Source organism: Dasypus novemcinctus, chromosome 12 (assembly GCF_030445035.2).
Source record: "Dasypus novemcinctus isolate mDasNov1 chromosome 12, mDasNov1.1.hap2, whole genome shotgun sequence".
Lineage (NCBI taxonomy): Eukaryota > Metazoa > Chordata > Mammalia > Cingulata > Dasypodidae > Dasypus > Dasypus novemcinctus.
This window is the reverse complement of record NC_080684.1, coordinates 42943446-42959115: the sequence shown is the minus strand read 5'-3', so window position 1 is coordinate 42959115 and position 15670 is coordinate 42943446. Positions and strand designations below refer to the sequence as shown.

The following is a 15670-nucleotide window of genomic DNA, read 5'->3' as shown; positions in this document are numbered from 1 at the left end:
TGTGTTACACATTATGGCCATGGTATACTTTTTAAATAATTTATCTTTACTCTGGTATAACCTTTGAAAATAAAACTAACTTTGTTCTATGCTTGTGCATGAAATGCATAGCTTTGTAAAGGACAATCATATCAAAGAAGCAGAAAGGCATTCATATTTAATGCACTATTATGGATGTAGATTTCATATTTTGTAATAGCAATGCAAGTGAGCATACAATATCTAAGTGTCGGATAATTGTCACCACAAAATATAACATGAGAAAAATTTCCTGGCAGTGTTAAGCAGCAGTATGGAAATTACTCAAGAGAGAAATGCATTTTTAAAAATTAAGGTAATTTCTGATTGAAATTTTAACTATAATGAATATGCCAGCATCAACCTTGATATATCCATTTGGACATTTTCCACAACCCAAGTGGTTAGTCTAATGCCAATTAAAGCATCACAGATTGCTATTATCTCTTTGCATTTTTATTTTCATGAATTAATTTTGTTTTTAAAATCAGACCTTTCCAAATGGGAATACATTTAAATATATGAGGTGCAAATGTGAGGGTGAATGTCAGGACCCATGCATATCTATAACTTCAAATTCAGAATCATGGGAATAAGTTCAGAAAAATTTAAAATGAAGGAAATTACCTTGTGAGTCACCTAATCATTCCCTCTTGTTTAGGGAGAATACAAATAATAACTTTAGTTTTCCTTCTTTTGAAATTACTTATCACTTTTCCCCTTATATTCATTCATTCATCCATTCATTTATCCATTCATCCATCTATTGATCTAATAATCATTTAATAAGCACTTGGCATCTTCTCCATGCCAGGAATACTGCTTAGCATTGAGGAAACAAAATGCAAAATAATATTCCTTTCCTCCAAGATACCATAGTTAAATAGGAGAAACAAACAGTTTAATAAATAATCATAATATGATGAGATATAATAATAGAAGTATAAATGAAGTTCAGACTCAGTGATTGTGAAGTCTTTTCAGAAGAGGTATCATTTCTTCTGGGGTTTGAAAGAAGAGTTTCAGACAAAAGTAAAATATATATAAAGATAAGGAGACATGAATAGGCATGGCAAGTCCTAGTATTAGTAAATAAATAAGTAGAACGGAAGATGAGCGTATGTATTTTTGTGGAGAGGTGGGAGGAAGGCAAAATGAAGCTGAGTGATTTGGGAGGCTAATCATGGAGGCCCTTATATATCATAATCAAGAGTTTGGATTTCCTTCTGTAATGGACACTAGTAGAGATTTTTCTTCTTGGGGTGATGGTGGCAAAGAAGATATGGAACTGTAAGAGACAAGACAAATCAGAGACAAACTGGGAATTTGTTGCAGTTATCCAAAGAAGATGGAATTGGTTAAGGTAGTAACAGTGGGACAGAGAGTAGGGAACAGATTAAGGAGATGACTAGGTTCTAGCAGCCATTTAGAAATAAGTCTGTCATCATTCTTAGAATATACAGTGGGGATAGATGAAATTAAAGAACATTCCCTAATAGACTTTGTGTTTCTAAACCATGTCGGGATAATGGAGGACTGGAAATGTGTAAGTAGTGTATTTCTCTGCTTCTTGCTTTTCCTAAAGGATATGAAGCTCCTCTAAATTTTCTTGAGCTTTGTACTTCATCTTAGCCATGCGTGTCTAGTGCAAGTTATTACACTGACCTGCTTCATGGCTGTATTAGCTCTGATAAATTTGGGTAAAGTCAAGTAGGCATCCTGACCTGAACTATTCTCAGACCACCGATTTAGTCTTTAATTTTATGATTAGGCAGGGAGAGATCAAGTTTAGCAGTGACAGGGAAGAGGGGTCTGTTCCTATTGCTCAATGACTTAAAATCTTTTCAAAACTGGAAAATATCTTTTAATAATAACACAATCTAGTCTTTTCTCTACTATTAGATTTAATGTCTCAAATTTGATTCGAACTACCAAAAGTCTGACTTTAGATTCATCTGGATCTAAATTACCAGCCACTCCTCCATGTTATATATTATTGTTATTAATATATTATACTCTCAAATATTAAGATTATTATTCAAATATTCAAAATTTTAATAGTATATCTTTTGATATCTCTGGGGTATTTTGGGAAAGAGAATATAAAAAACCTTTCGGATATCAGAAAAAATTCCTCTGAGACTTTTATGAATGTTGAAAGATGAAAAATACCACTGTAGCTTCTGATTTATCTATAAAGTATTATAACTTGCAACTGGAAAACATCATGGATCCCATTCAGAATGTTAATGAGAACTACTAATTGACAATGAGTAGAGAACAAGGACGGGTAGGCCCATGTACTGGTTAAGTAATGTGTCTCAATACACTCGTCTTAATGTGTTTGTAGTTTGAGTTCATGCCTCAGCAAATTACAAATTACAGTAGGCATTGCTTTCAGAGATGCCTATGAATGCTTAAAATCGAAAATATTAAATTTTTGAAATCTGATTATTTCCTATTACTAGATAATATTGTTTTTACCACTCTGTTACCTTTTATGTTAAAATTATTGTCTTTTGATTTCTGTGTAACTTCTTTGATTTTAATAAACCTTTTCTTAGGTTTGTTCAGAATGCTTCTCAAACTTTTTATAAGAAGTAATTACTATCCTTATATCAATTTCTAGTAAAAACTTTATTTTAGGCCCTATTTATGGATATGTGTTTCTCTGAAATTAAAAATATTGTTCTAAGAAATTATAAACCTCTAGGAGAGTGACAAAACTATACCTATTGTGAAAATTTTTGGAGGTAAAGGAAGTTATTGTCTTGTTGTCCCTTTATGCCTGTTGAAATGTTCCTTTTCTCCCAGGTTTGCTTCCTATAATAACTTGTTGAACAGTGGAGTATCTGACATGTGTTTGTTCCTTAGGCAAACGTGTAAAACTCTGCAAGTTCGAATGGAGAAATAGAAAGAGAAGGTTTCTGCTGTGCCTGGTGACAATTTTGATTTTTCCACTCTCAAAAAATTTCTGGCTCCGCGTTGGAGCACTAGTTGTGCGAATCCTAGTGTTGGTCGGATTCTAAGGAAGGGACAGAAGTTTCGTTGAGGAGTAAAGATTCAAAACAACTCCAGAAATGGGCTCCCGACTTGGTTTATTCCCCACAGAGCAGCAGGTGTGTACACCGTGTTAACAGGATTAACTGTGACCTACTCTTTCTTATAGTTGCCATTAGCATTCCAGGTGTCCTTGATTTTGAGGGGAGATGATGAACTTGGTACAGCCTTAGGGATCAGAGGACAAAGAACTGCCTCAGTGATTGGTAAAAGAAAGGCATTGATTTATTTTTCATAAAAGAAAAGGGGAAGGGGTAAATATCATTCTCTGACCCAGGGTCAAGATTTGAACTAAATTGTCCAAAAGGAGTCAACTTATTATTGTTGGTGATCTTAGTGTTGTAACTTACCATGGCTCTGCATTTTCCATATTGCTTTTCTAAGAATAGGAATTGGATAATACAAAACCCTGGGGTATTCCTAGAGTTCTGTCAGTGTTCTATCTGCCTATTAACTTGGAAATTAGCATAAAAAGTACTGAACCATCAGGCTTTCATTTAATCTTACCTAATGGTTTATTCTATATATACTTCAATTGTCCCATAATTGAATGTTACATCATATGAACATCTGAAAAATTAAAAAAGCTGGATTTAAGGTTTATCTTTTGACCAACTTTGGAAATTTGAAACAATTAAATTATAATTATAATTATTAGAAAACCCCAAGAGGATTCTGTCTGGGAAAGAGACAATAAATAAATAAATAAAGCAAAAGCACCCAACCTGCTTGAAGTCATTGTCTATATATTTTCCTGTTCTTTGGAAAATGGATTTAAAGAAGCTAAAAGGATTACACTGAATTTTACAACTTACAAAAAGGGACTTTTTCTTTTAAAGATCTACCACATATGGAATAATTATCTCTAAACTTAATTTTATGGAGGAAGATAAGGATGGATAGGAGAAAGTATGACTTGCTTCAGGCATGTTTTTAAAAATTGCTGGTAATTTGTCCTTCCAAAAGTTACACCAAGTTCTTTTCAAAATGACAGCAACTTACTCTTCATTAAGACAGGTATCTCAAGGAAAGGTTGTTTACAAAGAGACATTTGTATTTGTAATTCAAACCATCCAGGAAGCCAGGGGAAAATGTCACTCTCTTAGTAATCTATGAACCACTCAGATGGATTTCGTCCACATTTCAGCCCTTCCTCTCCCAAAACTTCCACTTATCTTAAATTCATCTTTTAAAAACTTGTTTTTAGTGCTTACTGCTGCTACCTTTGGTATGCAGTGAGGCTGAAATTCTTGAGCAGTGTGACACTTTACCAGATACAAACTTTTAAAATAAGATTTCATGACAGAAAGTGGATAAAAACTATCAATTCAAATTACTCTTTTACAAATGAGAGGTGAGCCTAAAGAAATGAATCTAATATCAAATTTAGGAGGTGAAGTATATTCCAATTGAGTTCAAAATCTCAACTGTCTCTAAAATTGCATGAAGTTTTCTGGAATATGGAATTAATATCTTTTAAAACTCGACTAGATTTCCTAAAAGGATTTAAAATAATTGTTTTTCCCTTTTATGGCTTCATTGATGTTTCTCAGTGAGGGCTACTGAATACCATTATCCCGTTGTCTTTAACCACCATCTTAATTTTTGGAATTTTCCATCTGTAACAAACAGAAGGTGTGTATGGCAAGGGGAAAGGAAAAGGACAGTCTTAACAGACTCCTTAATATTGCAAAGGAATTTATGAGCTACTTAAAGAGAAACCAGGGAGTATTTTCCTTTGATATCAGTGAATGTCATCCAGAGAGAATCAGCTGATCTGCTTCTGAATGTATGAATGTGTGTAAATGGCAATGCCAGCAGTCATCTGCTATCATGAGTCACATAGAAGAGTTCATGGCAGACATTCTGAACAGCTTTCCAAGTTCCAAGAAATAGTGCAAGTCCATCTGTTCAAAAGATTCATTTCCAATAGAGATCTTCATTTGTGCAGCACAGGAAGCTGAAAGTTACTGACAGATGTTGTATTTGTGGTAAGAGCCCACTAGTTTTGCATGCTAAAAGAATAATCAGACTTTTTAGAAAACTAAGTCTACACAGTGGTTATACTGCCAGTGAATTTACTTTATCCAGATAACGTTTCATCCCATTTGCAAGTAATGTTTCTTAAGAAAAGTCAGTAGTTTGGAGATAGAAGAGAATTAGAAGCTCACTGAGTCCAATGGACTCATGTTCATATGAACCCTGGAAGTTCAGAAAATTTTAAGTGACTTGTCCAAAGTTCCAAAACTTGCTGGTAGCAAAACTGGCAAAAATTTCCAGTTCTCTAATCTGACTAGGTTTCTGCTCAGGATTCAGAGCCACCAAAAGTTTTGGAAGATTATATGCCAAATTGAGGGAATCTTTCCATCATCTGCTTCTACCCGGGACCTACACTGAGTCACACCTAAATATAATCAGTTAGCTACAGAAATGTTATCTGTTGTTTGAAATAGTTATCTTTATACTCACCAAAGGCTGTTAAACTTCTCAAGAATATTCAGAACAGATATCTGATAATAGTTAAGTTCATTAAGTGGAAATACTGACTCTAGTTGAAGTATTAAAATAGATAAACTTTGGTGCCCCAAATATTAAAATAAATGCTCAAGCCAACTTAGTGCCAGCAGTTATTTGGAGGGAAAATTAAACAGTAGTATGAAAATACAGTATTTTAAGGGACTATTGGAATCACCTCCAACACCGTGAGTGTAAAATAGAGGCTTATTTTTTATATATGATATATTTATGAACGTGGTTGATACTTCATTACCTTATAGTATTGCGTATGTGCTAAACACTCTTTGGTCAACTCGCTAGTGCATGATTATCCAGACTGACGAGTATCTAATTTTGTACCTCATTGTATAAGATGCTTTAAGATAGAACAAGTGAATTCATGTACAATTATGACCAACTTAACAGTAGCTTTTCTCTAGCTTCAATGAGGAAACCTGCTATGTGTAGTAATGAGGTTTTAATTGCACATTTAGTTCACAAAAAGTGAAGCAAGAACTTAACTCATGTACTTGTAAGAGCTATATTAAAAAATACATTTGCATTGAAGCAGTAGTTATATTTCAAGAAGGGAAGAGTTCATTCAAATCAACCTTTAGGTTTATGAAGATATTCTATTCTTTTACCTGTATTGAATAAGTTAAAATTATTTACTGGAATGTATGTTTGAAATGGTGCCTATTTGTGTTGTTATTAAGCAGCTGTATTATAAACATTGGGCATGCACTGCATTTAAATCTCCTACAGAAATATTGCCATGATATTCCTTGCCTTACAGTTGTTTAGATTAAGAGTGCCCTCAGATGGAAAACAAATGTTTCTCTAGTAACATGGGTATTCTAATGAAATTTTAACTCCTTTTTAATGAAATCAACTGCAATTCCCATAATGCAGTGCCCTATTATTATTTGTATGTGACTCATTTTATATTCACAGGGATGTAAACATTGTTCAACAGTTCCTCACAACAAGATTTTAATGACCACACTAGAGAAGAGAATGCATTACTTTGTGATTTAAGCTACTATGATATAAGATTCACATTGGTTTTGTAGAGGTTTGGCAATGATTTCATAAATTTATGTAAACTGAAAAATGAAGATTCAAAAATAAATCTGGGATATGGAATATAACTCAATTAAAGAAAATCATATCAGAAGAATCATGAAAATTGATAAGGAAATTAATAAATTAAGAAATTTAATTTTGGATATAATAATACTGAATTTATTTTTTAATGTGTATATGGTTAAAGTGCTATACTGATTTCCTAAATATATGTCCCGTATGCAAGTTCTAATGGCAGCTGTTCCATTAGAAAGATAAGAAAGAGTGTAGTTATGTTATTGCCTGAGAAAACTAGGCAATGTATGCTCAGAAACAATCGGGTAAAAACTTGGGGAAAAAAATGCACTCAGGTGTCTGTGAAAATGCACACATATGTGAGTGATGATAGTAATATATGCCTATTGCATGCCCAGCACTGTCCTACATACTTGAAATATTAACTCGTTTACTTCTCAACCCATACAATCTCTGATGTAAGTACTTTTCACCCAAGGTCACGCAGAGAGTCACCTGCAGATCTGAGGGCTCAATAGCCTGGCTCCAGGGTGCATCCTCTTAACCACTACTTTACTGTCACCTCGTCTGAAAAGACTATACCTCTCCCAAAGTTTGTCAAAACCATGGCACTTCATTCTTGATATGTGGTTTTGTTACTAATAAGAATATGAAAAGAAACAATTGTAAGATCAGATACAAGAGGATACATCAAATTAACTTTAATAACATCAGTATTTGTAGGGAAAGAAGTAATGCCCCCTCCATAGTACCCTATAAATTGCCCTATCTTGTTGGAGAAACTACTAAATGCTATCACCTATTAATATTTATATAACATTTACTTGGACAGGAACCTTGCAGGGATTATCTGATTTAGTCATAAGAGCAAATGTATGGGGTCAGTAATATTATTGTTCCCTTGTTACACATGGGGAGACTAAGGCTTAGTCTAAGTGATAGAGTGTGGATTTGAACCCAGGCACTCTGCCTCCAGAGCCCACACTACTTGAATTATCCCTCTCACCATTATCTGCCACCTCCCATTGATAACCCAGTCAGTATGACTAGAAGAAGGAAAAAAGGAATTATGGAATTTTGTATAAATAAATACTTTTTTATACCTAGTGACAGAAGAGATTCTTGAATTTCCTTCCTTCTGATCCTTTCTAACTTAAGATAAAGATTGGAAGAGGAAATTTCATAATGCTCAAACTATAAAATGAGAACAATATAAAATTATCAGCTTCACTTAATTTCAAATGTAACTATCTGTAACATTTGCCTGATTTTATTTTAATTTAATTTACATGATTTTATTTATATAGTTTTATTTAAATTGGTGAACAATTTAAATGGCATGATTTTAGGCATGAACCTTTGAGAAATCTGAGCAGGGCCCTGTAATATTATTTATTGTACTGGGAGAAATAAATGGATGCTCTCATCTGTAAGAATTAGTGCTTTTTGTTTAATGTTAGGAGATTGGTTTCTTCATCTTGGTCTATCATTATCAAGATAGCTTTGAGTTTGTGACTGGAGAAACTATTATTAATGCTATCACTATTATTACTATTATTATTGTAATTATTATTCCATTTTTGCACTTGTTCAGTACCTGAGTAGTTTCACTTACCAAATTGGCTGGTATGCAGCATTCACAAGAAAGATTTACATAAAAAGGAACAGCTGTGTAAAGTACTGCAAGGCAAATTTACTGAGGGAGTGATTATAGTGTATGAAGCTCAAGGCATAACAATAACGAGCATAGGCCCATTTCTCTCTCATGCGGTGGTTTATATCTATTGCCCTTAGAACCAGAAGACAGTTTGCATTCATGGTAGCAAATGCTATTATCCATCCTGTAAAACTGGTTTTATGGAAACCTCCTGCTTTTAGTTATTGAAAATTTGCTGAAAACCCTCCTTACGAGGTAAAATGTTTACCACCTGACCACTTCCAAAAGCTACAGCTTGAGTAAAAGAGAGCAATATTTAAGTTCTAAAAACATGACAATGCATAATTTGCTCTATTAAAAATTAATTTTAAATGAGAGTACAATTTTTAAATGTTGGATTCTATAAATATTGCTTAAGCAACTCTAGCATGTCAGGAGGTTCCAGTTTATAGTCCACAAAAGGTAAAATGGCATTTAATTTGTGTTCTCTCATTAGCATGCCAGAATTTGAAATTGGACCGCTTGTACTTATTTAATGAGCATATAAGTCATGGAGAGGTTGATTATTTATTATTAGGCTATTTAAATTGAAGGTAACATACCTATATTCAGAATCACCTCTACATGTTTTTAAATCTTGGGTTTTGTGGTTTCATTTAATACAAACCTGGAGGGTGTTAGGGAAGGTGCTGAGCTGATGCATGTTCATTTGTGTTCATATTTATACTACATTGAAAAGGGCAAGTCATTAGTTAGCCTTTGTCTGAATTCCTTAAATATAGTCCTCTAACTTGACTGAATACCCTAGTGTGATCCTTTCACTCTCCTTTTAGTGGCTCTTTCTTTACAGATTTATGCATTTTTAAAAAAATCTAAAACTTTTGCTTGTAATGTGCCACAAGTTTGCAAGACTTGTCCAGTATGGGCAATTTGTACTACACTGACTTAAGTCCAGGACTTTACAGGCTGAACCACAATCCTTGGATCAAAATCAAATAATTAAAAAAAAAAACCAGGATTGGGCAGCTTCATCTGATACCAGGAATAATTTATGCTTTACGCTTTATCTCATAAAATATCACTAGGATTAAGAAATTTAAAATATTGTGTAAATTTGGGGTGTGATGAAATTTCATTTTAATTATGTCATTCCATGCTTATTTACACAAATATTTCTTTCAGTCAGGTTTAAATGTTGTTTTGCTTATAATTATTTCAGCTTATTGCAACATACCATAATAAAAATATGCATATATTTGAGTATATGGATTGTATACTTATATTTATGTGTCTTTATGTATTTATGTAAATGTATATTTTTCTCAACAGAAATGGGAAAGTATTGGTTCTAGTAAGTATGCCTTTGGTATTGTACTGTAAATTTGGATGTCCATTTTTAAGATGTTGGGAAAACAAAGTTTTAATACACAAATGGTTGAGGGAATCACTCCTTAGCTTTACATAAACCAGCATGATCAAATATTCAGCTTGAAGTGAAGACAAAGGAATTTATCTACCATACCTACCAACTGATTGCTTAGAACATTGATTTGAAATGGCTCAAGAGAACAAGTAACTTGCTTTCATGGAGACCAGAGGTCACTGTGCTATGTTTCTCCAGTTGCCTAGCTGAGTTTCTTCTGAGACCAAAACATTCTCCCCTGCCCCCCTCACTCATTCTTACTTTCCTGTCATTTCAAGCACTAGTTTTGGAAATATGGTCCCTATATTATGATTGATAAAGTTTCCTACTAAGAAGACAATTTTTAGAAAAGGTAGGTGATTTTTTCTTAGCCAATGGAAATCAAAGATTGTGTTAACTTGATGTTTATAGAGGTTTGTCGTAAGAATGATGTTTCCATATTTTTTCACTATGATTGTTGTCTCCATTAGCAACCTGTGATATCATGTCTGTGGAAATATTCAGATTTCCCACCTCAATTCTTCCTATGCTGATACTCAGATTGGGAGCCCACAAGACACTTGTGTAAAATGACCTCCAAAGGGCAGACAAATTGACAATGAGATTGCTGCCTTTGTAAGATATCTCCTGCTCCCATATTTTCTAAAGGTCAGCAGGCCTGAGCCTTTCTTTTGTTTGTACCCTTCCATCCTCAGTTCAATTCCTGCTGTGGCTCCTCTGAGCATAGGAGTGAATAGCTTCTAATACCAAGCAGGTAATCCTTCCTAGGAATGGTAGCTGACCAAAGAGGCAGAAATCAGATGGCTGCTTTCATACGTAAAATACATATTTGAATGTTATATTCCCTTTGTAGTATAATTTGAAAATAACTTTGGCAGAACAAAGTCTAGAACTAATTTTATTATTTTGTTTAGTGTTTCTCTTCTTCATAGCTGAGCAGAGAACAACAAAATGAACCAAAGCAAATGTAAAAACAGCTGTTTTGTGAATGTTTTATCAAAGAAAAAATAACCTATCATTTCTTGAAATATAATGAAATATCCATAAATATTTCAAAAATTCACTCTTTGTGTAAACTGTTGCTGGAAATGAACTGTTAGGTAACTCTAAGTACCCTGTTATTAGGGTAGAACTAAAAATTAATTGACACAGCAGAACTTTCTCTGTCTTTCTGTCTCTGTCCCTCTTTCTCTCTTATGTGTGATGTATGTATATATGTGTCAGGTACTCTTATCTAGCCATTTTTTCTCTTTCCTGTACACACACTTTTTTGGACTTTAGTAGGTATGAAAAGTCAGTGTGAAGCTTCCCTATAATATTTATAATAGCATGAACAATACAACTAACCAAGTTTTTGAGCATTTGGGGGCATCTTTAAAATTTAGCGAAATGCTGTTCTATCCTTAATTATTTTTCTACTCCAATATTTTTCCCATGAATAATTGATTTTTATGAAATATAAATGAGCACCTGATTTTTAAAACATTTCAAGAATGAACTGCATGGAGCAAATTCCCAAGGGCTTTCTTGAGAATGTGTTCTGATTATATTCCTGTCAATGATGTGACTATGATCCTTGGGTGTTATCCACCAATCCGTTTAAAGAATAGGAATTCTAGAATTATTGCATGGGGTTAAGAGCATTGCCAGTTCAGATCATCCTGGTCACAGTTGGAGTCATCTGGATAGTTTTGAAAGTGTCTTCTGTACTTTGGCTCTAAAAGTATTGTAAAATGATAAAACGGAACAAAAAAGTTATATTTTTCTAAGTTGGAATCACCTGAATATGGTAGTCCTTTAACATTTAACAATTTACTTGAAATAGCAAATACCAGAATTTTGAGGCACCTACTTGTTTGTTTAGTATTAATTTATATCTCTATTAAGAAATGTTGATTATATTTTATTCTTCCTTTGTAGGTAACCCATTAACCAAGGATAAATCAAGTGATCCTCAAGACTGAACATAAGCATAGAAACTAAGCTCCTGAGGTGATCTTGAAGGAAGATTTTTATATTGTTCAGAACAGGCACTGCAGAGTCTGTTCTTTCCAAGGAATTTCATGGCTTGTAATCAACCTCTTCTTGAAATCAAGACTTTTAAAAAGTTAGACATGAACTTCTATGTCATGAAGATTTCATCAGATTTGAACTATGTTCAACCTGTAAAATTGCACTTACTGAAAGATTTTGAAGTTGCCATCTGCAGAGTTAGTGAAGAGTTGGTGTTTCCAGGGTGATGTGAGAGATACTCACCTTTTCGGCTCTTGGTTCCAGATGTAACTGCTTTTCTCATTTCTGAAAGCAATTTCCCAAATGCACTGGCCTTCTGGCATGGACATGTTCCTGGGTCCTGTGTTCATTGGCTAGTGGCACATGGCTTTAATGACATTTCCTTTGCGGAACTTCTCCTCTGGCATGGCATAGACTGAGACAATTTTATTTGTATCCTAATCCTTGGATCTCTGAAAACCTACATATTTTAACACCTTGAAGTTGCTTTTGTTAAAGGAATGGAAATATATATCCATTGATAATAATTATTGTTGGCAAGTAATAGTTATCTGAATACATCTATCATATAAGAATGTATAGACAAGCTGACATGTTTCCCCAAGGCTAACACACTATTGCAGCCCTCTGTCAGTTAAATAAGTACTAGGTAGAACTGGATTGCCATTTTCATCATATACTATTTTGTACATCTAGAGCACTCCCGTTCAGGTTTTTTTTAAGTGGCGTTGTCTTTATTTTTTTATGTTTAATTTTTCCCTTCACAGAAATCAGCAGTGAGCAGTCAAGTTATTATGTAGTGTTCATTCTCAAAAAATTGCCAGGGATGCATGTAAGTTTCTGATTTCTGAGCTTGAAAATTATTCAGTTATGATTCTTCTAGTATTTTTTAAAGCTTTCATTTATTTATGTCTCATTTTAAAAGACTGTCTCTTGCTTGATCCCAATGACTGTTTGAATGCTTACATATTTGTTTTTTCAGTCTATTGATAGAATAAATTGTTCATCTTTCCTGGCCTCAAATTTATACATATTTGCTTATAGTTAGTTGTCCCATTTAAATAATTTCTTAGACCAGTATTTTGTTGACATTTTCATAGCCATTTTAACATTTGTGGTTTTCAGTTCTATAGGAAAGTCTTATATTTAAAGGCCTTAAACATGTATGTACCTTTTGTCTAAGTTATTACAGAATGCATAATTTTATACTAGATTTATTTTGTTTCATTTGTGATGTGAAGGGAGAAAAGAAAAAAATTGCATAGCGATTTTCTAATAATGTTACATAAGCCCCATCATTTGAAGGAATGTAAAGGAAAGGTTTCTGTGTTTTACTCATCTTAGACTAATAGAAAGATAATTCAGATGCTGTCCTATTGGAAGTCCCATCATGTTACAGAAAGTGTGCATCTTTTGTGTCTTTAAATCTCACTGACATGGCCAATTATGCATACGTTGGTTTCTGTGGTGGATGTCTACATACCCTGGAGAGATTTGGTCTCCTACTGTTTGTAAGAGACCTTACAAAAACGAGTCCATTACCCAGACTCTTTTATGGGCAGAAAAAGTTGGTGTGTAAAATTTGTTAAAAACTAAATTTGAAAGGTATACTTTTGTCATTGGCTAAAATACACTGCACTACCAGTCCATGGAATGAAATCACTTCTTATCTCCATTTTAATTATCTATATAAAACTAATCACATGGCTCCAAATGGATCTTGAAATGGTTCAAGACTGTATGAATCATAAAGAAATGAATAGCAGTTGTACTGAAGTTTCTGCATCAACCAAACTATTAATTAATTTCTTTGGAACAAAGTGGAAAACTATATTATTTGGAAATTACAAATTTGTCCTAGGTTTGTTTGAAATTATAGATCATGCTTCTCATTTAAAGAAAATGATGTCCTTTAAAACACACACTGGAAATTCTGTATTATATACAAGTGTAATTCATGCATATCAATAGAAAAAAATAAATGGAATTTCAATATACTAACTAGATTATCCCCAGTAGATTAAAGTTGTGACTATTAGGAAAAGTTAATAAAATTGGGATATAAAATGGACTCTTCTTCATGGGTTACATTTGGAGAATACGTTTTCTCGTGTTTTATTCTAAAAGCATTTCAGTTTCTATCCAGGAAAACCTCTGAATTCATGTTGAAGCTGACACAAATTCTTCAGTCTTCTTTTATTAGAAAATCCATGGCAAATCTTGTCATTTCACAAGGTTCTAATATTTGATGTGCTTCTTTGCTAGGAAACAATTGAAGTAAATGCATTTATACTTTTCTATGTCTTATCTATGGGCACAAAAGGCATAATTTGCTAGCAATATGTGAAATTTGTCTTATGAAAATTATTAAAGACAATGAAGTCTTTAACTTTTGAAATTCATTATATATGGAAATACGCATCAAAATATAAAATACTTTTCAGCCTTTAAAAAATTATAAATACTTTTTGTTTTGAACTAATTTAAGACCAAAGAAGGTGGAAAAATAAAATAGAGGGTTTCTGTAAACCCTTCTCCCCCTTCCCCTGCAGTGATATACTTACCTAACCATAACATATTGCCAAAACCAGGAAATTGATATTGATACAATACTATTAACACAAACATGGACCTTATTCAGCTTTTGTTAGCTTTTACACACACTTTGTGTGTGACTGTGTATATATTATTAGTCTTTCTAGTTAACTTGGTATCTATCCAGATGTGGAGCAATAAGTGCCTGGTTTGGGATAATTCTTTTGAAATCGTCTATTTTTGGAATAATATCCTATAACTATAATTTACTTTATTTTAAATATACTCTTGTTACTATAACAATTGGAAACTTCCAGGTTTAACCCAGTACTTATGATTTCAAATCTGGTTTTGATTTTAATGGGTAGGAAGCGATCTGAGAATCTGTCTGAAACAGAAAGGTAGGTTGATCCTGTTTTTCATTTCCCTAAGCAAATCTTGTGCTATTAAATAATGCTATACAATTGAATTGTGATCTTTGACAGCATCAAGTAGCTATTAGCCTAGTGCTTAAATGGAACTTGATCTTTTTTAAGTGTTTATCATTTTCTCATTTGGTAGATAATAAATTCTTCTGAAAGAGCAATATACCTGCAAAGAAACCAAATAGTATTTTCCATCACCAGCACTTTCTGATTCTTACTAAGTTTAAAGAGGGAGAATTAGAATAGTACCACTCTACTCAAAGAAACTGAAGAGAGGGCAGAGACCTATGTTGAGCATGTCCTCATATTAGAGCATTACTGTTTTTATCAAGGTAAGTGTTTTCTTGTCTCTTGTTTGTATATAGAATGTATTGGAAAAAGAGTAGGGGTAACAGACTTTGACTTGCTACTGTAAAAGAATAAAAGAACTCCACATGACTGTGAAAAGTAGTGTAGACATTACAATTATCTGGCATTTAATGGACTGTTAAGGAACCCCTATTAGACACCAAGCATTTATGGCTGGATTGACTTTGGGGTTCATTGAAGTTTAGCCTTAAAAAATGCCCTTTCAAATTAGTTCAACACACATTTTTTTTCAATTCCTAACTTGTGCATGGTAGTATGCTAACCAGTGGGAAAATGGGTGCACAGACAATTGAGAATTGTTTCATGTTTGATTTGTTTTTTTCATATATTTTAAAAATATTTTAAGTTACAAAATGGTATGAAATATGCCTTTAGCATCTTTCTGGAAGTTTCCACTTAATATCTAAAGTGATTGAACTTTATTCTAGAAGTTATGTGAGCAGGGCAGTGCATGTCTAAAACTGTGTCTTTTGATTTTAACTTAAAAAATGTGATTGAGGGTATTACAGAAGAGAGATTGTGGGCATGAAAAGAAATTAGATAATTTCTTTATCTAGGGAGAGCTAATGAGCT

The 15670-nt window shown here is 33.3% G+C and overlaps 1 protein-coding gene across 7 annotated transcripts in view; it reads left to right on the top strand.

Moving 5' to 3' along the window:
* The window catches only part of TAFA2 (TAFA chemokine like family member 2), a 483123-nt gene extending 469284 nt beyond the window's left edge, over window positions 1-13839 (top strand). For 4 of the 7 annotated variants that reach the window (XM_071218922.1, XM_071218921.1, XM_058308349.1 and 1 more), the window contains exon 5: window positions 11676-13839. In XM_071218922.1, the coding sequence (XP_071075023.1) occupies window positions 11676-11687 (12 nt within the window). In that variant the 3' untranslated portion in view covers window positions 11688-13839. Of the gene's footprint in view, window positions 1-2892; window positions 3138-11675 lie in introns of all 7 variants that reach the window. The other 3 variants (XR_011650262.1, XR_011650261.1, XR_011650260.1) reach the window with 1 other exon arrangement.
* The last annotated feature ends 1831 nt before the right edge of the window (window positions 13840-15670 follow it).